The sequence below is a fragment of the Rhincodon typus genome, chromosome 2 (genome assembly GCF_021869965.1).
Source record: "Rhincodon typus isolate 14 chromosome 2, sRhiTyp1.1, whole genome shotgun sequence".
In the NCBI taxonomy this organism is placed as follows: Eukaryota; Metazoa; Chordata; class Chondrichthyes; order Orectolobiformes; family Rhincodontidae; genus Rhincodon; species Rhincodon typus.
The window spans coordinates 20,774,648-20,800,055 of record NC_063333.1 but is presented as its reverse complement, the minus strand read 5'-3'; the positions used below and the strand labels follow the sequence as shown (position 1 = coordinate 20,800,055).

General features: G+C 41.6%; 1 protein-coding gene across 1 annotated transcript in view; it reads left to right on the top strand.

The window, feature by feature from the left end:
• The first annotated feature begins 1,290 nt into the window (after positions 1–1,290).
• Positions 1,291–25,408, top strand: part of LOC109937961 (extended synaptotagmin-2-A-like) — a 28,152-nt gene continuing 4,034 nt past the window's right edge. The window contains exons 1-8 of the mRNA XM_020536450.2: positions 1,291–1,401; positions 5,199–5,285; positions 6,321–6,470; positions 16,269–16,660; positions 17,622–17,720; positions 18,612–18,743; positions 21,328–21,433; positions 23,686–23,732. Of these exons, the coding sequence (XP_020392039.2) occupies positions 1,339–1,401; positions 5,199–5,285; positions 6,321–6,470; positions 16,269–16,660; positions 17,622–17,720; positions 18,612–18,743; positions 21,328–21,433; positions 23,686–23,732 (1,076 nt within the window). The 5' untranslated portion in view covers positions 1,291–1,338. The remainder of the gene's footprint in view (positions 1,402–5,198; positions 5,286–6,320; positions 6,471–16,268; positions 16,661–17,621; positions 17,721–18,611; positions 18,744–21,327; positions 21,434–23,685; positions 23,733–25,408) is intronic.

Genomic DNA, 25,408 nt, shown 5'->3' with positions numbered 1-25,408 from the left:
CCTGACACTCATTACGCACCTACTTAGCCAAAATCCATCCCTTTATATTATGTGTTACCAAGTGAAAATATTTATAAGTTAACTCTGTCGTAGTTCCATTGGTGTAATTGTGTGGAATGACTGTGAGAGAGGGGACATGAATGAGTTTCAGAGAGTGGTGAGTCAGGAAGAGTTTACATATGATTTTGGGCTATTAACTTGCTGATCTTCTGAATTAGTGAGTTGATTTATCTGAGTCAACTGTTGACCAATCCATAGCATCATGATAACATTTCAAGCAGCTTTTCTATCCATGTACAATACTGAGGCCAGCTGACACCTTGCTGGAACTATGCAGTACTACACTGGGAGAGATGCTAAAGGATATCTATAGAAATTACTATTTAGATGAATTCCTACTTTTGAACAAGCCAATTAAAAATAGCAACCTGAACTCGATGACTTTTTGTGGGCTTCGGTAAAATCTTTGTTAATTTGCTAACTAACCTAGTGAATGAATTATTGTGAATTAAAGAGAATCTCTCAGGGCAGTGGTGATTGTCACAGACAATATTTTCTGAGATTTCTGACATTAAAAAGAGCTAGTTTTTTTTTTGTTATACATCTACAAAAGAAACAAATAGAAACTGTGAAAGTCTTCTCGGGCCTTGTTATTATTGCCTGAACTGATTCAAATATTTTTTCAGTAATTCATGTTAGGACTTTGTTGATACCATTATGAATTCATGTTTTACCATGTTAAATGTTGTTTATTCATGCAAATTTAACACAATCTAAGTCAGTTCATGTTTTGATTCTGTAACATTTGTTCTCAGCCAATTAGCTAGTTCCAAGATATTTAGTGAGGGTGGCTCAGTAGTTAGCACTGCTGCTAACGCAGCGCCAGGGACCAGGGTTTAATTCCACCCTCAGGCTACTGTCTGTGTAGAGGTTGCACTTTCTCCCCATGTCTGCATGGGCTTTTTCTGGTTCTCTTCTGCAGTCAAAGATGTGCAGGTTAGGTGGATTGGTCATGCTAAATTACCCATGGTGTCCAGGGATTTACAGGCTAGGTGGATTAGCCATGAGAAATGCAGGGTAACGTGTATAGTGTGGGTCTGGTTCGGATGCTCTTTGGAGGGTCGGGATGGACTCGATGGGCCAAATGACCTGTTTCCACGCTGTAGGGATCCTATGATTCTATGATTCATTTCAGAATCTTGAAACAGGAAATTTTAGGTAAGTTACAAAGCCAAAATGAAATACCTTGTATCTGACAACTAGTAAATAAATAAGAATTTAGGTTTTCTTCACTGACTTCCAAAATTTTCTCGTCTTCCATTACAGTTTGCGAAAAAAATGAACAGTGAGCCTAACCCATTTGTTCAGTTGTCAGTGGGACATACCACATACGAAAGTAAGGTAAGCAGCCCATTTTCCTGTAACGGAGCCCAGTTTTAATTACCACCAGTCAGTCAGTTCCTTTTGAATAATTGCAGATGTTACCTCCACGCTTCCCAAATTCAGCGACAAATTTCTTCCACAATGTCCGCAGTTTTCCTGTTTTGCAACTAAGTGTGTGCTGACTAACGTGCATTCTGTATGCTGAGATAAATCATCCTGTTGTGTGGCAGTCAAGTCATCAAGTGCTTATGTGAGTTTCTTGTCATATTGCAAGCCTTAACTGGTGTCCTGGGACATCAAAAGCTACCAGCTGATCAGAGGCTGGAGGCTTCTGGGTCCTAAAGGCATTCAGTCGAGGCCTCCTCCTCTGTGGTCAAGCAACAAGAAGGTAGGGCTTTTATTTTTATTCCTTTGTGGTACAAGCAGAATCACTGACTAGCTCAGCCATTTTATTGTTTATGCCTAATTGCTTGGAAGAATATGATGTGCTCCTTCTTGAACTGCTGCAGGCCTTGTGCTGTAGGGGGATTTTCAGTCCCCTTAGGAAGGATATTCCAGGAGTTTGACCCAGTAACAGTGAAGGAATGGCAGTGCTGTTCCTAGTCAGGATGGAATAGAGAGGAACTTGCAGATTGTGGTGTTGCTATGTATCTGCTGCCCTTAACCTTCTAACTGATGGAGATTATAGGTTTGGAAGTTGCTGATCAAGGATCCGGGGTGAGTTGTTACAGTGCATCTTGTAGATGGTATACAGTGCTGGCCACTGTGATAGTGGTGAAGGAAGTGAATGTCAAAGGTGGTTCTTGGAGTGCCAGTCACATGGGCTGCTTTTTCCGGGATTGTGACAAGCCTCTTTAGTGCTGTTGGAACTACACCAATCCAGCCAAATGGAGAGGATTCCATCACAGTCCTGCATTATATTTTGTAGATGGTGAACAGGCATTGGGAAGTTAATTATATGGCGTAGAATTCCTAGGCTTTGATCTGCTGTTGTTGCCACAGTATGTCTATGGCTGATTAAGTTTAGTTTCTAATCAGTAGTAACCCCCAGGATGTTAATAGTTGGGGAATCAGCAATTAATATGCAATTGAATGTTCGGGGATGATTGGTAGATGCTGCCTTGTTGGTCATGACCTTTTTCCTCCTTTGTGGAGTTGACCGAGAAGAGAAATGGAGTCCAGTAGAAGATCAGAGGCAGGGGCAGGGTGTTTGCAACACTATTGGAAGCAGATTTCCAGTCTCAGAAAATCTTTGATTTTTTTGTTTCCTGCCTCTTTGCCAATATTTTTATCCAAATTGGGAGATCAAAAACCATTATCTTTATTTCCAGGCAATTGCCTGAGATTGAACTTTTTTATTTGACCCCAAGATGAGATTTCAACTAAATGTTTACTCATTCAATAAGTCCACTGACGTCCAACTTTGGAAAATTGTGACCAACTCTTGCCACAGTTCATCTGTTGGTGAAATACCCACTTGTGAATTTAATGCCTCTTAGCATTAGTATTCCAACATGCTCCTGGCCAGGGCAGGTGGCTGGCTGGTGGGAGATGCCAAAATCTTTAGCTGGAATGGGTGTCTCTGAAAGGCTCAGGTGCTCAATGTCTCTTCTGTGGCATCGAATGTTACTCCACACCCATCTAAAAATCTCTTTTACTCCTCTCTCTTTATCCCTCTCTTTTCTCTCCACCTCACCCATGGCTATAAAATTCAGCCAATCATTCCTGTATTTTGCTGATTATACCCCAGATAGGTATTGACTTCATTTAAAAATTCTAATCATTCTTTTCATAATCCTCTGTGTCCTTTTCCCTTTCAACCTTAGTTAGATGATGACAGAGGTGCAGTTGTAATGCTACTGAATATTTGAAGTAACAAATACATCAATTTTTAGATTTTAAATACTTCAAGGGTATAGAGGATCAGCCATGATCATACTGAATGATGGAGAAGGTTTGAAGGGCAGAATGGCCTATTACCCCTCCTGGTTTCTATGGCACTGGACTAATGATCCAGAGGCCCAAGTAAGCGTTTTGGAGACCTCATGACATCTTCTGGTATTTAAGCTCAATTAATCATTTAGAATTGAAAACCTATCTCAGTAAGGGCAAGTGTAAAGCTATTGTCAATTGTGTAAAAATCCATCTGGTTCACTAATTTCCTTTAGGAAAGGAAATGTGACCTTTTTCCCTAGTCTGACCTACATAGCTCACATATGACTCCAGACCCAGAGCAATATGGTTGACCTTCTGAAATAATAATAACGAGTCGTTACGTTCAAGGGCAATTAATTCTGTCCTTACACATGCACATATCAAAACCCAATGCCCTGAAAGAATAAAGAAACTTCCTGCAGCCCTCCTGCACCCTTCTAAATTGGGCACCTTGAGTATCCACAGTTTTTAATCACTACATCATTTGTGGTCAGATCTTCAGCTACTCAGGCTCTAATCTCTAAAATTCCACCTATCTACCTCTCTCCTTTAAGTGCTTCTTAAAATAGACTTCCTTTAACAAGCTTTGATCATCCGACCTAACAGTTCACTTCAAATTGTATTTATGTGCTCCTGTGAAATACCTTGGAATGTTCTGCTACTTGCTTTCACCAATGACTCCAATTTCCCTGCTTTCTGTGGGTTTGATTTCTGGTCGTGGGGTCCTAAATCCCAGGTAGGCCCATTACTGACCAATTAAGTGGCTCATCGGTATATTCCAATGAGGCCTTGCCCAAGGTGAGTGATGCAGACCTGCTGCCTATTGTCCAAGTGGTAGGCAAGACATCTGTTGCCCACGTGAAATTCCACCCTGTGTGGCTGCTAATAAGATAACGCCTTTCCTAATGAATGCACCATTTGTTTGAAATACTAATGGTGAATGGTGTAGCTGCCACCATTTAATTGCAAAGTGATCTGGAGGAATGTTCACATGACATTCAAGTGTTATGGATCAGATCAGACCCCTCTCAAAGTACATTTATGGAGATAGCCTAGACCCTAACATCTGTGTTCTAGATATAATTTGCTTGGTCCACCACTAAGCTTTAGTCAAAACACACTTTATTCTGACAACTCAGTTAAAATACAACAAAAAGAAGAGTTGGCATAACTTTACTGTATCAAAATACTTGACAAGATAATGTAATATTTAACCACTAACAATAACTGTTCCAATATAGGCAGCATCCCATAAACACACCGTTTGGCAAAATGTAATACAGGGAAACAGTTATGGTTCTCACGTACTATCTGTTCACTCTGGAGAACTCAAGCTGTTAGTTCCAGCAGACAGTAAACCCACCATCTAACTGAAAACAAAACTGAAATTCTAATGGGTCTGTGTGAGCCTGACCCTTCCCGCTCATGATTCTTTTGCCTTACTTTTTAGAAGAGACCCAGGGAAAACTCAAAACTATTAACCAATTGTCAGTTTGAAGGAGACATTTTGGGCTTCACAGTGACAACACCCCTCTGCAAGAGAAACAGGACAGAACACGTCTCTTAAAGGCACAGTATCATCACACAAAACATGAACAGATTATGTTCACTTCTATATAACATAGAGTCAGAAATTACTCAATAAGATAACATGCTCTAATTAAATCTTAATCCCTATATTTAAGAAAGATCTGAGTTTATTGGTATCAGCATCCGGTAATTTGTTGCTGTTTTACATTGATCTATGCTTAGTTTTGTTTTATAGAGCTGATTCATACAGTGTGTTACCAGTTTTTAATAGCAGATTATAAAAAAAATTATTTGCCATCAGTAAAATGGTGGCTTATTTATCACATTGTTTTGGCCATCACCTTGTGCAGATCCGATATCGGACCACTGAGCCTGTCTGGGAAGAAGCATTTACTTTCCGCATTCATAATCCACTGACTGTGGACCTGGATATTGAGGTATAATGTTTAAAAGGCTTGTATTGTATTACCGTTTATGTTAGCCGATTACTGGAACCAATTCATTGAGCACTTTGGTTGAAGTTTGCAGCAGGAAACCAAACCAAAGGTGCAACTTTCAAGATTTATGTAGCTTACTCATAATTCACATTGAAACTTTTCTGAAAAGCTAATGAGATTTCCTGAAACATCAAATTGCTGTTTGAATCAAATTCATGAGATATTTTAAATCAGAATTCTGAATTAGACACATTAACAGTAATGTATATGATCAATGACAACAAGCTGCCTTGTAAACATATTTAAGCATAGCAAATGGGGTTTATTTTAATGTGAAGTATCAGAATAAGAAATTTTTGGACCAAATGAATAATTATGACTTTCACGAGTGATATTTGATGGTTCTGGCCAGTGTCTGGAAATATCAGTGCAATGTCCCAGAAAGGAAACTTGAAACTATTTTGCAGGAGAGTCTTTAATGATACCCACCTTCTTCCTGGACATGAATTCATTGGCGACGTGATGCTGGGGATGTGATTGATTAGGCAGGAAGATGTGGGATCAATCTTGCACCAGTTTTTCCTGATCGAGATAGGAAGGCTTATGGGCAGTTCTCCCTTAAGTGGGCAATTAATGCCAACTTAAGGGCCTCATGCTGCTGCTACAGGTATTCAGCCAGTGGTGGACAGATCTTGCTATGCATGGAGCAAGCCCTAACTGAGGAACCTGGCACCAGGAAGCTGATCCCAGTCCCACCAGCAGTTACATTTCTCCAGGAATCTCACAATGAATCCTGGAGAAGGCCCAACTTAATGCTACTGGCAGCTACCACACTTCCATGTGGCATTGCCAGTAATTGAAGGCTGCTCTCCTCCTGCAGAACATCTCTGGCGGGATTCATTCATGGTGTTGGAGCATGAATATCTGGCCTCCAGCCTCTTGTATAAAATTTAAGGTGTAGTTTTGTCTTTTCTATTAAATGGACTGCCGCTTGATGCTTTGAAAGTTTACTGTCGTGTTGTTTGTTTTCTCCAGGCTAAGGATGACCATCACCAATGCTCGCTAGGCTCATTTAACCTACCTCTTAAAAATTTGCTGGAGGCTGAAGATCTAACAATGGACCAGCGATTCCAGTTGAACAATTCAGGTCCTAGTAGCATGCTCAAGATGAAGATCATGCTTAGAGTATGTGTGAACAGTGTCTCCATATCTGTTTAAACAAAGATAATATCCCATTGTTTCCAATTAGGATATTATCTAAAAATAGTGGTCATTGCAAACTAAAATGAAATTGTTTGCAGGGAACAGACATGTTTCTGATACTTAACTACAAAACTTGGCTGACATCAGAAGATTCCTGCTTGTGTTGATTACTTGATCGAACTCGTTAATTTGGCAATGTTGAAATATTTTGATGACTGCTCTTCCTTCTGATTTTCAGCTTAGAACATAGAACAGTACAGCACAGTGCAGGCCCTTTGGCCCATGATGTTGTGCCGACCTGTTATCCTATTCTAAGATCAAACTACCCTGCATCCCTACATTTTACTATCATCCATGTGCCTATCCAAGAGTCGCTTAAATGTCTCTAATCTAGCTGACTCCACTATCACCGCCAGCAGCGCATTCCACGCACCCACCACTCTCTGTGTAAAAGGACCCACCTCTGACATCTCCTCTATACCTTCCTCCAATCACCTTAAAATTATGCCCTCTCGTAACAGTCATTTCTGCCCTGGGAAAAAGTTTCTGGCTGTCCACTTTATCTATGTCTCTCATCATCTTGTACACCTCTATCAAGTCACCTCTCATCCTCCTTCCCTCCAATGAGAAAAGCCCTAGCTCCCTCAACCTTTCCTAATAAGACCTGCCCTCCAGTCCAGAGGCAGCATCCTGTTAAATCTCCTCTGCACCCTCTCTAAAGCTTCCACATCTTTCCTATAATGAGGCTACCAGAACTGAACACAATGTTTCAAGTGCGATCTAGCCAGGGTTTTATAGAGCTGCAGCATAACATCACGGCTCTTAAACTCAATTCCCCTGCTGATGAAAGCCAACACACCATACGCTGCCTTAACAACTCTATCAACTTGGGAAGCAACTTTGAAGGATCTATGGACGTGGACTCTAAGATCCTTCTGTTCCTCCACACTGCCAAGAATCCTGCCATTAACCCTGTATTCTGCATTCAAATTCAACCTTCTAAAATGAATCAGTTCACACTTTTCTGGGTTGAATTCCATCTGCCACTTCTTTGCGCGGCTCTGCATCCTGTCAATGTTCCTTTGCAACCTACAGCAGCCCTCCATACTATCCACAACTCCTCCAACCTTCGTGTCATCGGCAAACTTACTAACCTACCCTTTCACTTGCTCATCCAAGTCATTTATAAGGATCACAAAGAGCAGGGGTCCCAGAACAGATCCCTGCGGAACACCACTGGTCACCGAGCTCCAGGCTGAATACTTTCCATCTACTACCACCCTTTGTCTTCTGTTGGACAGCCAATTCTGTATCCGGACAGCCAAATTTCCCTGAATCCCGTGCCTCCTAACTTTCTGAATTAGCCTACCATGGGGAACCTTATCAAATACCTTGCTAAAATCCATATACACCACATCCACTGCTCAACCTTCGTCAATATGTTTTGTCACATCCTGAAAGAATTCAATAAGGCTTGTGAGGCATGACCTGCCCCTCTCAAAGCCATGCTGACTATTTCTAATCAAACTGTGCTTTTCCAAATAATCATAAATACTATCTGTCAGCATCCGCTCCAATAATTTGCCCACCACAGAAGTAAGACTAACTGGTCTGTAATTCTCAGGATTATCCCTATTCCCTTTCTTGAACAAGGGAATAACATTTGCCACCCTCCAATCATCTGGTACTACTCCAGTGGACAGTGAGGACGCAAAAAATATCACCAAAGGCGCAGCAATCTCTTCCCTTGCTTCCCGTAATAGCCTTGGGTATATCCCATCTGGCCCAGGGGACTTATCTATCTTCATGCTTTTCAAAATTTCTAACACATCCTCCTTCCTAACATCAACCTGTGCGAGCATATCAGCCTGTTTCACGCTGTGCTCTCTGGTGAATACTGAAACAAAGTACTCATTAAGGACCTCCCCTACCTCCTCTGATGCCGCGCACAAGTTCCCTCCACTATCTCTGATTGACCCTACCCTCGTTCTGGCCATCCTCTTGTTCCTCACATAAGTATAAAACACCTTAGGGTTTTCCTTAATCCTACCCGCCAAAGCTTTTTCATACCCCCTTCTCGCTTTCCTAAGTCCATTTTTCAGTTCCTTCCTGGCTACCTTGTAGCTCTCTAGAGCCCTGTCCGATCCTTGCTTCCTCAACCTGAAGTAAGCTTCCCTTTTCCTCTTGACTAGATGTTCCACACATCTTGTCATCCAAGGTTCCTTCACCTTACTATTCCTTCCTTGCCTCAGTGGGACAAAACTATCCAGCACTTGTAGCAAGTTCTCCCTAAACAACCTCTACCTTTCGGTCGTGCACTTCCCTGAGAACATCTGTTCCAAATTTATACTCCTCAGTTCTTGCCTAATAGCATTGTAATTCCCCCTCCCCCAAGTAAATACTTTCCCATACTATCTACTCCTATCCCTCTCCATGACTATAGTAAAGGTCAGGAAGTTGTGATCACTATCACCGAAATGCACTCCCACCGAAAGATCTGACACCTGGCCTGGTTCGTTGCCAAGCACCAAATCCAATATGGCCTCCCCTCTAGTCGGCCTATCTACATATTGAATCAGAAATCCTTCCTGGACACACCTGACAAAAACTGCTCCATCCAATATATTTGCACTCAGGAGGTTCCAGTCTATATTAGGGAAGTTGAAGTCACCCATGACACCAACCCTATTACTTCTGCACCTTTCCAAAACTGCTTTCCAATCTGTTCCTCAGTGTCTCTGTTGCTATTGGGGGGTCTAGAGAAAACGCCCAATAAAGTGACTGCTCCTTTCCTGATTCTGACTTCCACCCATATTGATTCAGTGGACAAACCTTCCTCGATGACCTCCCTTTCTGCAGCTGAGGTACCATCCCTGACTAGCAATGCCACTCCCCCACCTCTTTTATCTCCCTCCGTATTTCTTTTGAAACATCTAAACCCCGGAACATCAACAACCATTCCTGTCCCTGTGTTATCCAAGTCTTCGTAATGGCCACAACATCGTAGCTCCAAGTACTGATCCATGCTGTAAGTTCGTCACCCTTATTCCTGACACTTCTTGCATTAAAATAAACACACTTCAACCCGTCGCACTGACTGCAACTTTGCCCTATCAACTGTCTACCCTTCCTCACAGACTCTGTGCATGCTGTATCTGCCTGTACACCAGCTATCCCATCCTCTGATCTGCAGCTCTGGTTCCCATGCCCCTGCCAAACTAGTTTAAACCCTCCTGAAGAGCTCTAGCAAACTTCCTGCCCAGGATATTGGTCCCCCTCCAGTTCAGGTGCAACCTGTCCTTCTTGTACAGGTCCCACCTTCCCCAGAAGATATCCCAATGATCCACATATCTGAAACCGTCCCTCCTACACCAGCTCTGTAGCCACATGTTCATCTGCACTTGCTCTCTATTCCCAGCTTATCTGTTGATTTTGAAGGCTCTTCTTATATCTACTTTGCTGGACTGCAGGAAGAGCAAATCATGAGCTAACAGCTTTCGTTATTAGGAATATTGTTGTCTTGCCCAGCACATGGTAATAAAATGCCAAATGCTCAGTTCAGTGCATCAGTTTTAACGACTAATTTTAACTTAATAAAAGGCCCAATTAGATATAGGTCGTGTTGTGTCTAAGATGACTCCCGTACCTTTATTTTGTCCCAAACAGCGATGTTGACTTGCCTTGCACTTGAGAAAAGAAAGACAAATGCAACAGTGTGATCATTCTGTCGAATATTTAATCTTCAGACCCCAACTTGATAACGATTCATTTTTGATCTTTGGGAAAGATCTGAATGTGATTTTTAAAGTAAATAATGTGTGTTGTCATCCATGATAAACATTTCTCATAGCAGGTCATAGTACATATTACTTTGAGAAGGTATTTCTGCAATGCAGCCAGGAGATGGGAGTGAAATAATCAGCTGTTGCTAGAGCTCAACCTCAAGGAATCTGAGAATTCCAGCAACACCATTTAAAAATTTGTGTACTGTGTTAAATGTAGGAAAACTGTTACTGCATGTGTGCCAGTAACTCTGTAAGTTCTAGGGAAAACAACTTGTATCCATACATAAAAGCAGAGTCTATGTCATGTCCCAAGCACTTTGTCTGTTATTTTTGGGTGGGCTAACTTTATTCCAGGGGAATTGTTTCAGCTAGATGATTTAAAAAAAAAAGCAAATTAAGTGAGCTATACAGACTGTTGTTAATCCAGAAATGTGAACTTCAGCTCCTGCATGTTTTGTCTATTTGTATGGTAGATTTCATGCATGTAGCCTTTTGTGTTAGTTCTGCAGGGCTTGTGTAAGGGATTGCAGTCAAGCAAGTTATACCTGTTGCAATTGGTCTCTTTTAGAATGTTCTCAAGAAAAGTTAACTTAGTGTTATTAGCAATACTCAGGCTAATCTCAAAAATATAGCCATGGTATAGTTTTATTTCTTTGATTTTCCATTTGCTTGTTGCTTTCAAAGTTGACTGACTAAGGACGGGCGCCACATCCTACAAATGAATAAAAGAAAATTGTTTGCTTCCTCCACTTTGGCGATAACCATCACTGGTGCTTCCTATTTAACCTGCCTCTTAAACATTTGTTCAAAGCTAAGTTCTAACAGTGAAGCTATAGTTCAAATTAAACGCAACTGCAAACGATCCAGTTGGACCGAAGGGTCTGTTTCCATGCTGTATAACTCGATGACTCAGTAAGTAAGAAATACTATTGGAATAGTGGATTTTTATGGCAGTTTACATCTAAATCATCGTGTCAGGTGTTTCTTCTCTCTTCCCCCACCACCCCCTACCACCCACCCCCCGTTGATGGCGAGTACTGGAATGAATGACTGCATAAATTGGCCATGATGTGGAGATGCCAGTGTTGGATTGGGGTGGACAAGGTCAAAAAACACACGACACCAAGTTATCGTCCAGTAGGTGTATTTGCAAATGCAAGCTTTCAGAGCTCAGCTGCTACACCTGAGGAAGAAGCTGAGCTCTAAAAGCTTGCATTTTCAAATAAACCTGTTGGATTATAACCTGGTGTCATGTGATATTTGACCTTGCATAAATTAACAAGAATTAGAAACATAGGACCAAGAGTAGACCCTTGAGCCTGTTCCACCATTTGATGAGATAATGACTGATCTGTGGCCTAACTCTCTATATACATGCCATTGGCCCAAATCCTTCATACCTTTGCTTAACAAAAATTTATTGATCTCAGATCTAAAATTAACAACTGATCCACTATCTTCTGCTGTTTATGGGAGAAAGTTACGAACGTCCACTGCCCTACTTCTCAGACTATCTCAGATTAAAACATCATGCTGTATTTAATGGTCCCCACTGGCAGGTTTGCAGGGAAGGTGGTATTAAATGACCTGGGTGGCCTTCCAGCTGCCTGCTTCCACCCTGCCCCCAGTTTTACAGGCAACGCTGTTCTCACCGTAATTAATACCCTTGAGTGGCCAATTACTGGCCTCAATTTTAAGGCTGGTGTGAAGGGATCATGATTAGGAATGACTGCCAGGTCACCCTGTTCAGGCCTCTGGCGATAAAAGGGAAATGCTGCTTTGTAAGTGTGGACTGTTGTGTTTTCTATTCGTTCTTAAACTTTAAGTCAATTTTGGATTCAGTTCATCTGTGTCTACTGATCATACTAGGTATGAGTATGTTGGCTTAAGCGTTCTGGAATTTATTAAGTTAGACACAATAAGTGACAGGGGGTTGGGAACTGGAATACTAGGCCAGTAGTGCAGGGACTGGGGACAAAAGTGTGACAGAGATATACATAGCATAGAGTAACAGCAGGCACAGGGAAATCGTGGGGCTCAGAGGGACTGGAGTGCATTTACTTCAATGCAAGAAGTATAACAAATAAGTCAGATGAACTAAGAGCACGGATTACTGCATGGAATTATGATGTTGTTGCCATTACAGAGACATGGTGAAAGGATGGACAGGACTGGCAGTTTAAAATTCCCGGATATTGCTGTCTTAGACGGGACAGAAAGGGAAACAAAAGGGGTGGGGGAGTTGCAATGCTCAATAGGGATTACATCACAGCTATGTTGAGGGAAGATACATTGGAGGAATCTTGCAATGAGGTATTACGGGTGGAGCTCAGGAATAGGAAGGGTGAAACCACAATGTTGGGAGTTTTCTATAGACCTTTGCAACAGCCCATGGGAGACAGAGGAGCAGATATGTAGTCAGATACTGGAAAAGTGTCAAAAGAGCAGGGTAGTTTGGTGGGTGACTTCAACTTTCATCTTATTGACTTAGAATCCCTTAGAGCCATGGGCTCGGATGGAGAGCAATTTGTTAGATGTGTCCAGGAGGGCTTTTTGAGGCAGTATGTTGACAATCCAACCAGAGAGGAGGCCATATTAGACTTGGTCCTCGGGAATGAGTCAGGACAGGTGATTGATGTTTCAGTAGGAGAGCATTTCGGGCTTCGTGACCATAACTCCATAAGATTTCGAGTAGTCATGGAAAAGGACACAAATGGCCCTCGGGCGAGGGTACTTAATTGGGCAAGAGCCAATTACACCCAAATTAGACAGGAACTGGAGAATGTGAATTGGAGGCAGTTATTTGAGGAGGTTTTCAAAGACCAATTGTCTAAAGTGCAGGACATGCATGTCTCTGCAAAACTAAAGGGTAGGAATGGCAGGATTCAGGAACCATGGATGATAAGGGAAATTGTAAGGTTAGTCAAAAGAGAAAGGGGAGCATACGACCAGTCTAGACGGCATACAAACTGATGAAGCCCTGGAGGAGTACAGAGAAATTAGGAAGGAACTTAAATGTGCAATTAGGAAGGCAAAAAGGGGGCCATGAAATGTCTTTAGCAAACAGGGTCAAGGAGAATCCCAAGGCTTTTTATGCATATGTTAGGAGAAAGATGGATGAGTGTGTGAATATGCTAGAGAATGTCAGCATATTGAAAGAGGAAGTTTTGGGAATCCTAAATTGTATTAAGATAGACAAGTCCCTAGGACCAGATGGGATCTTCTCCAGGTTATTCAGAGGGACACGGAAGGAAATAGCTGGGGCATTGGCAGATATCTTCACAACTTCGTTGACCACAGGTGAAGTTCCAGAGGACTGGAGATTAGCAAATGTTGTTCCCTTGTTTAAGAACGGAGGCAGGGATAATCCAGGAAACTATAGGCCAGTAAGCTTGATGTCTGTGGTGGAGAAACTCTTGGAGAAGATACTGAGGGCAAGATATATGCGCATTTGAAGGAAAATGCACTGGTTAGTGACAGGCAGCATGGTTTTGTTCCGGGGAGGTCATGTCTCACCAACCTGATCGAATTTTTTGAAGAAGTAACAAAGGTAATTGATGAGGGAAGGGCTATGGATATAGTTTATATGGACTTTAGTAAGACATTTGATGAAGTCCCACTGGTACAAAAACTAAAATCACATGGGATTCAGGCTATATGGATAGAAAACTGGTTTGGTCATAGAAGACAGAGGGTAGCGGTGGAAGGATGTTTTTCAGAATGGAGACCAGTAACTAGTGGTGTTCCACAGGGGTCAGTCTTAGGTCCTTTGTTGTTTGTAGTATATATGAATGATCTGGAGGAAAATGTGATTGGTCTGTTGAGCAAGTTTGCTGATGGCATGAAGATTGGTGGAGTTGCTGATAGTGCCAATGATCCTGAAAGTATACAACAGGATATAGACAGATTGGCGACTTGGGCACAGAAATGGCAGATGGAGTTTAATCCAGACAAATGCAAGGTGATGCATTTTGGAAGATCAAATTTAAGTGTGAATTGTATTGTAAATGGCAGAACCCTTAGGAGCACTAACATTCAGACGGATCTGGGCGTGCAGGTCCACAGTTCCTTGGAAGTGGCAACATAGGTAGCCAAGGTGATTAAGAAGGCATATGGCATGCTTGCCTTCATCGCCAGGGACGTGGAGTACAAGAGTTAGCAAAGCATGTTGTAGTGCTATAAAACCCTTCTTAGGCTGCATTTGGAGTATTGTGTGCAGTTTTGGTCACCACACTACCAGAAGGATGTGGAGAGACTACAGAAAAGGTTCACCAGGATGTTGCCTGGTCTCCAGGGCATTGACTATGAGGAAAGGTTAAAAAGATTAGGATTGTTTTCACTGCAAAGATGGCGGTTGAAAGGAGACCTAATAGAGGTCTACAGAATTATGAGAGGCATAGATAGGGTGGATAGTCAGAGGCTTCTTTTCCCAGGGTTGAAGTTTCAATTACAAGGGGGCACAGGTTCAAGGTCAGAGGGGAAAGTTTAAGGGAGATGTATGAGGGAAGTTTTTCACAGAGTGGTAGCGGCCTGGAATGCACTACCAGAAGAGGTGGTGGAAGCAGGCTCATAAGACATTTAAGAGGCACTTCGTTGGGTACATGAATAGGGAGGGAATATAGGGATACGGATCAAAAATTGGCAGGTTTGTTTTTAGGTTAATTAGGGCATGCTGGTTGGCACAGACCTGGAGAGTCGAAGGGCCTGTTCCTGTGCTGTACTTTTCATTTGTTCATTTTGTTCTAGTACAAAGTTATAATATTTAACAAAGGCACTGGTATATAGTCGGTGCACTCTGGAACGCTGGCTCATCACTTTCCATTTGACTGACTTTTGCTGTGTTCAGTCCACCATGGTCAATCTTCTGTCTTCTTTTCTAAACCAATGATGTCTATGATTCTTCTCATAAAATCATTTCAATCCATGAACTCCACAGCAGATCACAGGTTATATGACCTTTATTCCAACACAGAGATTTAGCTAAAACACAAACAGAAATTGTTGGAGAAACTCAGCAGGTCTTGCAGCATCTGTGGGGAGAAAATAAAGTTAATGCTTCAAGCCCAGTAACCCTTCTTCAGAACTCAGTCTGTAGTTCTTGTCTTATTACAGAGTTCTGGCTGCTATTTTTATCGACATTCGTTGACTGTAGCAAGTAGCCACCCTTGAAAGATGTGACCTAGATATGTTTCCTTTCTAAGTAGCATAAACAACTTCTCAACCATATATTTACATCTTTTAAGGAGGTTTAACAAATCTCACTTTGCAGTCAAACCTTAACGCTGTTGTTTCTGTTGGGTATTACAGTATTATCCAAAAGAGCAAGTCATGAAAATATGAAACCCTACAGTCTCTCTCGAAGGCCCCTTTCCTGAAGTCTGTTCTCCCTTCCCACATCCCTACTGGGTGTTTTCCTTCTCCACTGACCTCCCTATTAAGGCTCCCGTTGTACCTCTCCAAATCTCGCTCAGGCCTCGCTTTTCTCCCCTGAGATCCCCCTGTACATAAAAGATTATGGACACCAGTTATGTAGCACCCACAGTGACTGTCGCTCTCAGTTTGCCTGGCAGCTCGCTGAGGCCAGACCTCTGCCCATCTCTGGGGCATAGGGCTCCTTTTCAACCAATTAATGCTATAGGTAAGGGGCAACCAGGAATCCCTGTCTCCTGTTAAATTCTGCCCAACATTTCCTTTAAAGTCTAATCACGAGGGAAACAACAACTGAAGTTAAAAGGGTTACTTACTTTCCTTGAAAATATTCAAAGAGGAGAATGATGATTGGTATTGCTGGTCTGCAGTCCTTTTATGCAGGATCATAGAGGCCTAACATGGGATGGATAGGACTAAAAATTAATTAAGATGAGTTTGGATGGCTTTCTTCATCTGTCGCTAACCTCAAAAAAATTGTTTTCTATCTTTAATTTCAGCACCATATAATTGTCATATTATTTTGTAAAGCTTGAAGTTATTCTCACTGTGCTCCTCCTCTTTATAGATCCTTGGTCTTGAAAAGCGAGACAAGACTCCAGACCATTCATCAGCTCAGCTAAAGAAGCAGCCATCTCGTAGCAAAGATAATCGGAAGCCAGCGTCCAAAGTGCCACTGGTCCCCCCCTCAGAGTCAAATAAGCCCTCTCCCACTGCTCCCGCTGCTGACAGCATCAAAAATCCTGAGAAGACAGACAAGCTGGAGAACTACAGCACTGCTTCCCTGAGCCCACAGAGGCCTGCCAATCTTCAACAAACTGCATCAGCTAACACCAATTCCAGCCAGACAGGCTCTCCGTCTCATCTTTCTGCTAAAGAACCAACTCCGAGTATTGCCTCTGATGTGTCTCTACCCTTCGCCACGCAGGAGTTACACCAGAGACTGCGGCAACTCCAAAAGTACTACCCCCCACTGCCTTTTACACTGGGGTTGGCTGGGAGGAGTTCTTTCATTACTTAAAACTGGTTGTAAGGAATGGGAATGTAAAATCATTTCTTTTTTATGATTGTCTCTTAAACAAAAGTATTCCCTACTTCTTTGAACAAGGCAAAAACTTACTTTTCATCCTGACTCAGCATATCTGCTGCTGAAACTGTCATTCATGTTATCTTTAGTTGTCGTGCGCACCTGGCTGGTCTCCCTTCTTCTACCCTCCATAAATTTTGTACCATCCAAAACTCTGCTGTTGCTGTCTTAACTTGCACCAAACCTCATGTTGCTATCTTCCTTGTGTTCACTGACCTACATTGGTTCCTGGTTAAGCCACGTCTTGAATATTAAAATTATCACCGTCGTTTTCCAATCCCTCCATGGCCTCGTCCCTTTATCTCCTCCAGTCCCATAGTCCTTTTGAGATATCAGCAATCCTCCTAATTCTGGCCTCTTGTGTATTTCCAATTTTAATTGCTCCACGTGTCTTCAATTGTCCAGGCCCTAAACTCTGGGATTTTCTCTTTTCACCTCTCCACTTGTTCACCAATTCAACACTAGGTGGCATTAATTAGGAAGATGACTCTTGCAACTGTGTCTGAAGAAACAACCTTGGCAATGGGAGAGACCTCTGTTTTCTTTTGCATCCCTTTGGAACGGAGTAGAGGATGCTCTTCTGAGCACCAACTCCATTCAATTCCTTTGATTGAACCAGAACAGATGTTTTTTTTTAAAAAGAAAAGGCCCTCATGAAGGTGAAGGGTTTTGAGTTTGGAAAATTAAACTGTTTTGGTTGAAAATCTGTACAGTGCTCTGCAGCCTATTGCCATTTGATCTGTTATTTTGTTTGGGTTAATTTTGGTGTGATTCATCAGTATTGCATTAGAATTGGTCTCATCAGTAAATCTTTGTACTTTTTGTGTGTTGCAGTGGAACAACTCTTGGTCAATCACCGTTGGGTCAGATTCAACTAACACTTCGGCACAGTTCTCAAAGAAACAAACTCATTGTAGTTGTGCATGCTTGCCGGTAGGTAATACAACAGTTTAGTGAAATGATGTGACTGCATAAAAATGAAATGAGGCTTGTAAAATAAGGGAGGAAAAGCAATAGCTGGGAAATATTTCTGAAAACAGCTTCTCCATAATTTGCTACATGGAATTGGAACAATAATTCGTAGAATCATAGAACCCCTACAGTGCAGAAACAGGCCCTTTGGCCCAACAAGTCCACACCGACCCTCGGAGCATCCCACCCAGACCCATCCCCCTTTCACCCACCTAATCTACACATCCTTGAACACTACGGGGAATTTAGCATGGCCAGTCCACCTAACCTGCACATCTTTGGGCTGTGGGAGGAAACTGGAGCACCCGGAGGAACCCACGCAGACACGGGGAGAATGTGCAAACTCCACACAGACAGTCGCCCAAGGGTGGAATCGAACCTGGGCCCCTGGCGCTGTGAGGCAGCAGTGCTAACCACTGAGCCACTGTGCTGCCTGCAGTTCTTTGCATTCTTTCATGAGATTTATGGTAGGTACTCACTGAGATAAGTCTAACAAAGCAGCTGACATGATTCTTGATGGAACAAGCTGAAGCTGCTGGCCAACCTACTTGTTTTTTTCCTATGGTTTTTAGGAAAAAATATATTGGAATATTCTATTCGCAAAGGTTGTGTGTGCAGTTAAGGTGGTCATGCTTTGACTAGAAGGAGCAATCTTGAGTGTCTGCAGGTTTGAATATTGTTTGGGTAATAATGTGTCCTGTGTTTATATCACTTCTTATTCCAAGCAACAGAAGATTGTGTGTCTTTACAGATTGTGAAGATTGAGATTATGATTTCTATCTTCCTAAATTGCTGAATGCTTATACTAGAAGTTCGAATTGATGATGTTTAACATTAATTTTTCTCCTGCAGTAATTTAATAGCTTTTTCTGAAGATGGCTCAGATCCATATGTTCGATTGTATTTACTGCCTGATAAAAGAAGATCTGGAAGGAGAAAAACATCTGTGCTGAAGAGACAGTTAAATCCAGTCTATGATGAAACGTTAGTAGAGAAATTTTTGCATTCGTTTAAAAATATTCTGGTTTAAAGTCATGGAATTATTAATCAATTAAACTGAATGTTCCTATTTGAAATGCGATTTAATGTGATGACAGTTAGAACAGTTATTACACTTGCTCGAAAGTAATGAAACGTATGCTTGTATTTGATGAAATCCATTGCTTGTGTGAAACACCTAACGTGAAGCTCTCCTAGAAAGGGCTTTTGTGGTACAGTAGTAATGTTCCTACGGCCAGAAGGTTTGGGTTCAAGTCTAACTAACTGAAGTCAAGTCTGAGTAATTTGATGGAAATGTGTTTTTAAGTTCTCCCATTGAAAGTCCATTTATATGCACTGCTGTAGGTGGTGGTTTTGGGAGTGTTTGCTTCTTTGTAATATATATGATTAAATGCAAGATGCAACAAAAGATGTATAATGAGCTGTCTCAACCTCCAACACCAATTTCAGAGTTTAGAGCCTAAACTAAATTAAAGCCTAATTAAAATTAAAATTGCGATGCATAAGAGGCCAGAATTAGGAGGAGTGCAGAAATCTCAAAGGACTGTGGGGCTGGAAAAGATTACAGAAGGCATAGGGGTGGGGCCATGGAGTAATTGGAAAATGATTATGATAATCTTATATTCAAGACCCAATACCAAATGTTCCATACTTTAGGCCTATTGTCAACCTGTATTTGCTCAGTTGTATGGTATAAGCATTTGCCTGGGTCATTGTCACTTGTGCGGTAGGGATGGATATTTCACAGAAACGTTTTTATTTTCTTAGAAATATAGCTTTGGTATATAAATCTGAAATTCTCACTACTTAGTTAGTGCACCCCATGAAATAATAACTAAAAGTGCTGGACAAACTCAGCAAGTCTTACAGTATTTGCAGAGAGAGAAACTGATTTAAAGTTTCGAGTCCAGACCAATGTAATTGTTCTTTGGAACCTACCAGTTCATTCCGACATTGAACAATTCCAGCTTCCTGATCCCAGGCGCTGCCTCTTCAATGTGGATGTGTAGTTCCTCTTTCCGTACACCTATCCACCAACAAGACACTCAAAGACTGAGCACTAACTCAGGCTCTAACTCTGTTTCTGTCACCAGATGCTGAGTTTCTCCAGAACTTACTTTTTGTATTCCAGACCTTCAGCATCTGCAGTACTTAATTTTTTAAGTGCACCAGATGACATGGAGTGAGTCTGGAAAGATTTGTGTTTCATTCCTGTTTTGTATTGTACTAACAATAGATCTAGTTAATCTAACAATGGCTTTCATTATCCTATGCTCCGAGTACAGAGAAGAAAAATATTGACCATTATTCCCATTGTTTCTTCAGATTAGTGATACTTGCTGGGTTAATGCAGTGACATGAATGCTGGGTTAGTGACAGCAGGATCAAACTGAGTGATGATGACTCTCCCATTGGATTTGCAGTTGCTCGGGGTGAGGTGCTAAAGGGTTGCAGGCACCTGGAAACTGTGCCAAAGGATAAGTCAAAGCCTTGGGGGAAAAAAAGCAGTAGAATGAATTCTTAAATTTCGTCTCCTCTCAAGTCCTACCTTCAATCTAGAATTAGTCTTTTTCCAGACAGGAGTAATGCCAGGATCTCAATACCACAGAGATAGTAGGAACTGCAGATGCTGGAGAATCTGAGATAACAAGGTGTAGAGCTGGATGAACACAGCTGCTTGGCCTGCTGTGTTCATCTCAATACCACACATTGATTTTGCTTTTGCGACCGTATATTTGAATGTTCACGCCCTAATTGATCAGGAGACAATCTTGGCACCCAGTTAGAGGTGCCAAGCAGTTCCAGGAGGTGAGAGCTGTCTGTCTGTTGTGAGGAACAAAGACAGATAGCAATTGTATTGGCGGAGCCTGGTGCTGCCTCACCAAAGCGACAAGTATCTTCACAACGGGCCAGCAGCATCGACGGGACTGGAAGGGGCTATGAAGGAGAAATGCAAGTCCAACACTTGCACCAGTGCAAATAGGCTCCGGGAGAAATCAGTGAAAAAAGTAAATTTTTGCACCAACTCCACAGCTCTGCACCAGACTATTTCTGAAAAGCTAAACTTCCATTTTCTTTCCACTTCCAACACTTTATTAAATTTTCAAACCGTGCTGCAGATCCTGAGATGACCTCTACTGCAGTTTTAAAATCCAGCCCTCACCAGCTTCCAACCCAGCCCTTTGAAAATCTAGACTACCACCCCACCACCACCACCACCATCGTCAGAGTCTTCACCCGTTTACAAGGAAGCAGGTGAGAGCACTAGATGCTCAGTATTTATTAATTCACGGACCGAGATTATGGCATTAAAGTGGTATATGTGTTAATCCAGCATATTTTATTCAAGATTTCTCTGTTTGTTAACATTACTGTCTCTCTTTCTACTGATCACATGCAATAGAATGAAATATGAAATCTAAAATGTGTGGGATGTATGCCAAACAGTTGATCTACTGTTTAGCAAGTGCTCCACGTGACAGACCAATGGCCTGAAATGGATAGGGATGTGCACATTTTACAAAATCTGATTTGATGGAGATACAGCTCCCTATTTGTTTTTCCATAGATTTGAGTTTATTGTGTCCCAGGCAGAGGTACAGAAAAGAACTCTGGATGTAGCTGTAAAGAACAGTGGTGGCTTTTTATCACGGGACAAAGGGCTTCTGGGAAAGGCAAGTGTCACATTTGCATTTATCTTTCTTAGGATAAAATTCTTCTGAAGAATCATGTAATCATTATTCTTTGTATTTATGTAGCACTTTTGAAATTGTTAAATGCTCTAAGACACTAAATATGCATGTTATCAAACACAATTTGACACTGAGCCACATAAGGAAATATTAGGGGAAATAACCATAAACCTGATCAAAAAGGTACAGTTTGACTGGTGTCTTATCAAAAGAACAAGGTTGAGACTTAAAGAAGGGATTCTAGAGTTTAGCCTTTGGGCAGCTGACAGCTCAACCACCAATGGTGGAACAATTAAAATAGGGAATAAAACAGAAATTGCTGGAGAAACTCAGCAGATCTGGCAGCATCTGTGGAGGGAGAAAAGGAGTTAACATTTTGAGTCCAATGACTCTTGTTCAGAACACATTCTTCTGAATTCATCCTGCAGTCTCCATTGAACCAGTCTTAATCCCGTGGCATTATGGTAATTGTAGAGTGAGGAATATGCCAGCCATGAGGTTGTGTTTGAATACAACTCTGCTGCTGCTGTCCACAGTGCCTAATGGGTGCTCAGTTCTTGATTTATTCTTGGTCCATCCTGTTTAGTGCCACAGAACGCAATGTAGTGTAGTCTTGATGTGAAGACATTCAGTGCAACTAACGAGTGAAGAGTGACAAACCGGATTGTATCCCAACACTACATGAGAATTTGTATGCTGAAGTTTAGTGAAGAGCCAGTTTAAATGGCATGTGTATATATAGTTTCTGTGACAAGTCAAATATTGTACATAATTGCTGGCCAGTAATGTAGCCAGCACATTGAGAGATCACTACCCAAGTGGAAGGAGTGTGAAACAAAGTGCTTGAGGTATCAAATTTGTGATTTAAAATCAACTTTTTATATCCATTTAAGCTGTGTACTGCCTCAGCCTGTGGAATTAGTAACATAAGCATAGAGTGTTCCAATGGATGCTACGTTCAATTTTGCCTAGGGTGGGACCTGATCAGAGTGTTTTAGGAGGTCACTCAGATCAGTTCAGCAGTTTGTCAGTGATAGAGAATAGGAGAAGTAATTACACTTTGCTGAAGTGCTACTGTTAACTGGCTCTATGCGGTTAGGACAAAGTATGGCCTGTGAGCAGGAGGGTTCTACTCAGGAACTAGGGCTTAAGTAGCTGGGAGATGAACAGTTACTAGCAATGCATGGCTTTGGAGTTGCGATCATGCCTGTGTTTAGATGCTAGACTATAACTTGGCCAAAGCAGAACAACACAGTCTCAGAAGTCAGTTAGCTCTGCTCAAAAATAAAATAAAGCACTGGGTCTGGAAGCTGTGAGAAAACCAAGAGCAGTGGTGGCTTGATGAAGCTAACCATTTGGTAATAAGCTAAAGTAGCAACAGTAATTAGACACTTGTGGAGTCTTGGGAAAGGGATTGAACCACCAGGAGGAGAGCAGTCATTGAGTCGGTCCAAAATAGAATTACTGAGAGAGTTCCCCGGTAGACCATCGCAAGTGAAGAAATAGAATCTCAAATGAAAGAGACAACTTTTTAATGATATGTCATGATCCATAGTGTCACTAATGTCTGGGTGGGTTGCTGAGAAATCAATAGGATTAATCTTGACTGGCTTCTTGATTGCAGGACTATCTGTTTGAATGTTGCATGACTTGTTACTGTATTTATCTCCTATTAATTCTGGGTGTTAAAGTGGAAATTATAATATATCATTGCTGTTGTTTTCTAACTTGTACAGTGAAGTTTTCTGTTTTCTTCAGAGCGGGAATCTTGTGGCTTTATTGTGTGGGATTTCAACTTTTCCTTATTTGAACAGAAATGTTACTGGCACCTAACCAGATTATTACATAATTGAGCAGTCTGTGCCAGACTCCTTAATTGGCATCTGCTTTTGTCACATCATCTAATTTAAAAAAAAAACCTTCCATAACATGGTTCTTCACTGTTTAATTAGATATCTTTAAGATGAAAAGGAAAATCTCAAAATATACAGTGTATCAGTCAACATTTGAACAAGGAGGTGTAACAGTTCATGTCTCTAAATTGCTCTGAGTAAATTTAAGGAGAAGATGCAGATTATTAATTAGCAATGGTTTGAAAGGTTATGGACAGTGGTCAGGTAAGTGGAATTGAGGCTGAGATAAGTTCAGCTATGATTGTATTGCTTACTCCTGTTTCTAGTTTTTATGTTCTTGTGTTTTATACTGCTCTGTGTGTATAATTTCTTTCCTTGTAGCTCCTAATGGAAATGACAGAGGAGGTGATTAAAGGCTCTACACAGTGGTAAGTACCAAGATGTAGCCTATAAAAACTGAAGAATAAGGCTTGGTTGGAAATGCTGCATACTCGTAGCTGCAGAAAATATTTTCAGCTTCTGACCAATTCGCTCATTTATATTGAATATCATGATCAAGGCAGTTTAAGGGCAGAAACGAAAGTGGATACTGAGCTAGATTGGGAGATATTAGGCGTGATGATGAAAAGTTGGGTCAGAGTTTGGCTTTGCAGGGATTTTTTTTACGCAAGGAGGTGAAGTGGGGTGTTGGAGAGAATTCCATACCACGAGGATTGTGTGGATGAAGTTATGTTTACTGATGGTGAACTGAAGCATTGGGAGTGGGAGGAGGAGGAGGAGCGGAAGATATTCGAGGTGGTGAATCTGTGGTTTTGGGGGCAGGTATTGAAGTGCGTGAGGGCATTTGAATAATGAGGAAAGGGATTTAAGCATAAGGATAGGAATTTTAAATATGAGAAGCCATTTAGATATGGGGGTCAATCAAAGTAAAGGATGTGGCTATCTAGAAAACCAGCAGTAACATTTTGGATGAGCTGAAGGGAATGGGAGATCTGCAAGAGGAGTATTAGAACGTGAATGAAGTAGGTTATGGAGCCATAGAGTCATGCAGCATGGAAACAGATCCTTCAGTCCAACCAGTCCACACTGACCATGTTCCCAAACTAAACTAGTCCCATCTGCTTGCACTTGGCCCATATCTCTCCAAACCTTTCCTATTCATATTCTTATCAATATGTCTTTTAATGTAACTGTACCTCCATTCACCACTTTCTCTGGCAGTTCATTCCACACAGTAACCACTCTCTTTTAAAACAAAAAGTTGTCCCTCATATCCTTTTTTTTTTTTTTTAAATCTTTCTTTTCTCACCTTAAAAATTTGCCGTCCAGTTTTGAACTTCTCTATCCTAGGAAAAAGACCCTTGTCACTCCCCTTATCTATGCTCCTTATGATTTTATAAACCAGGTGAGGATTTCGGTGAGATGGAAGCAGTGAAGTAAATGATCCTAATCAAGGCAAGATGATAGTGCCAGCTCTCTCAGCCAGAATGGAAGTCAGACCCATGCTGTTGATGTTGCTGAATCTTGGATATTGGAATTAAGAGTGAAATTCATATTTGACTGACACCAAACTCAGAGGTGTAGCAGATGGTGAGAATGATATCGTAAGCCTGCAATACAAGAAGTTAGTGGAATAGGCAGGCAAGTTGCTGATGAAATTTAATGTACTGAAGTGAGAGGTGATGCACTTTAGCAGAAGAAAGGGCAATGTCTACTTTGTGGTGTAGTTCTAAAGTGTCTGTAGGGGACAGAGGGACCTGGGTGTGCACGTGTGTAGATTGTGAAAGATAGCAGAACGTGGCATCTTGTGTTTCCTAAACGGGGCTACTAAATTTAAAAGCCAAAATGACAAAGCTTGGGTTAATTTGCAATTATAGTATTGTGTGCAGTTTTGACCATCTCACTTCAGGAGGTGCTGAGATGTTGTGAAATGGCTCCAATGGCCTTCATCAAGGTTTGGTTTGGAAAGCTGGGGCAGTCCTTGAGCAGAGGTTGACCAGAGGTCTTATAGGTGGGTACAAGATTTCGACAGTTGTTCCCATTACCTGATGGTAGAAGGACAAGGAGACCCAGATTTAAGGATTTGGCAAGAAATGCAGAGGAT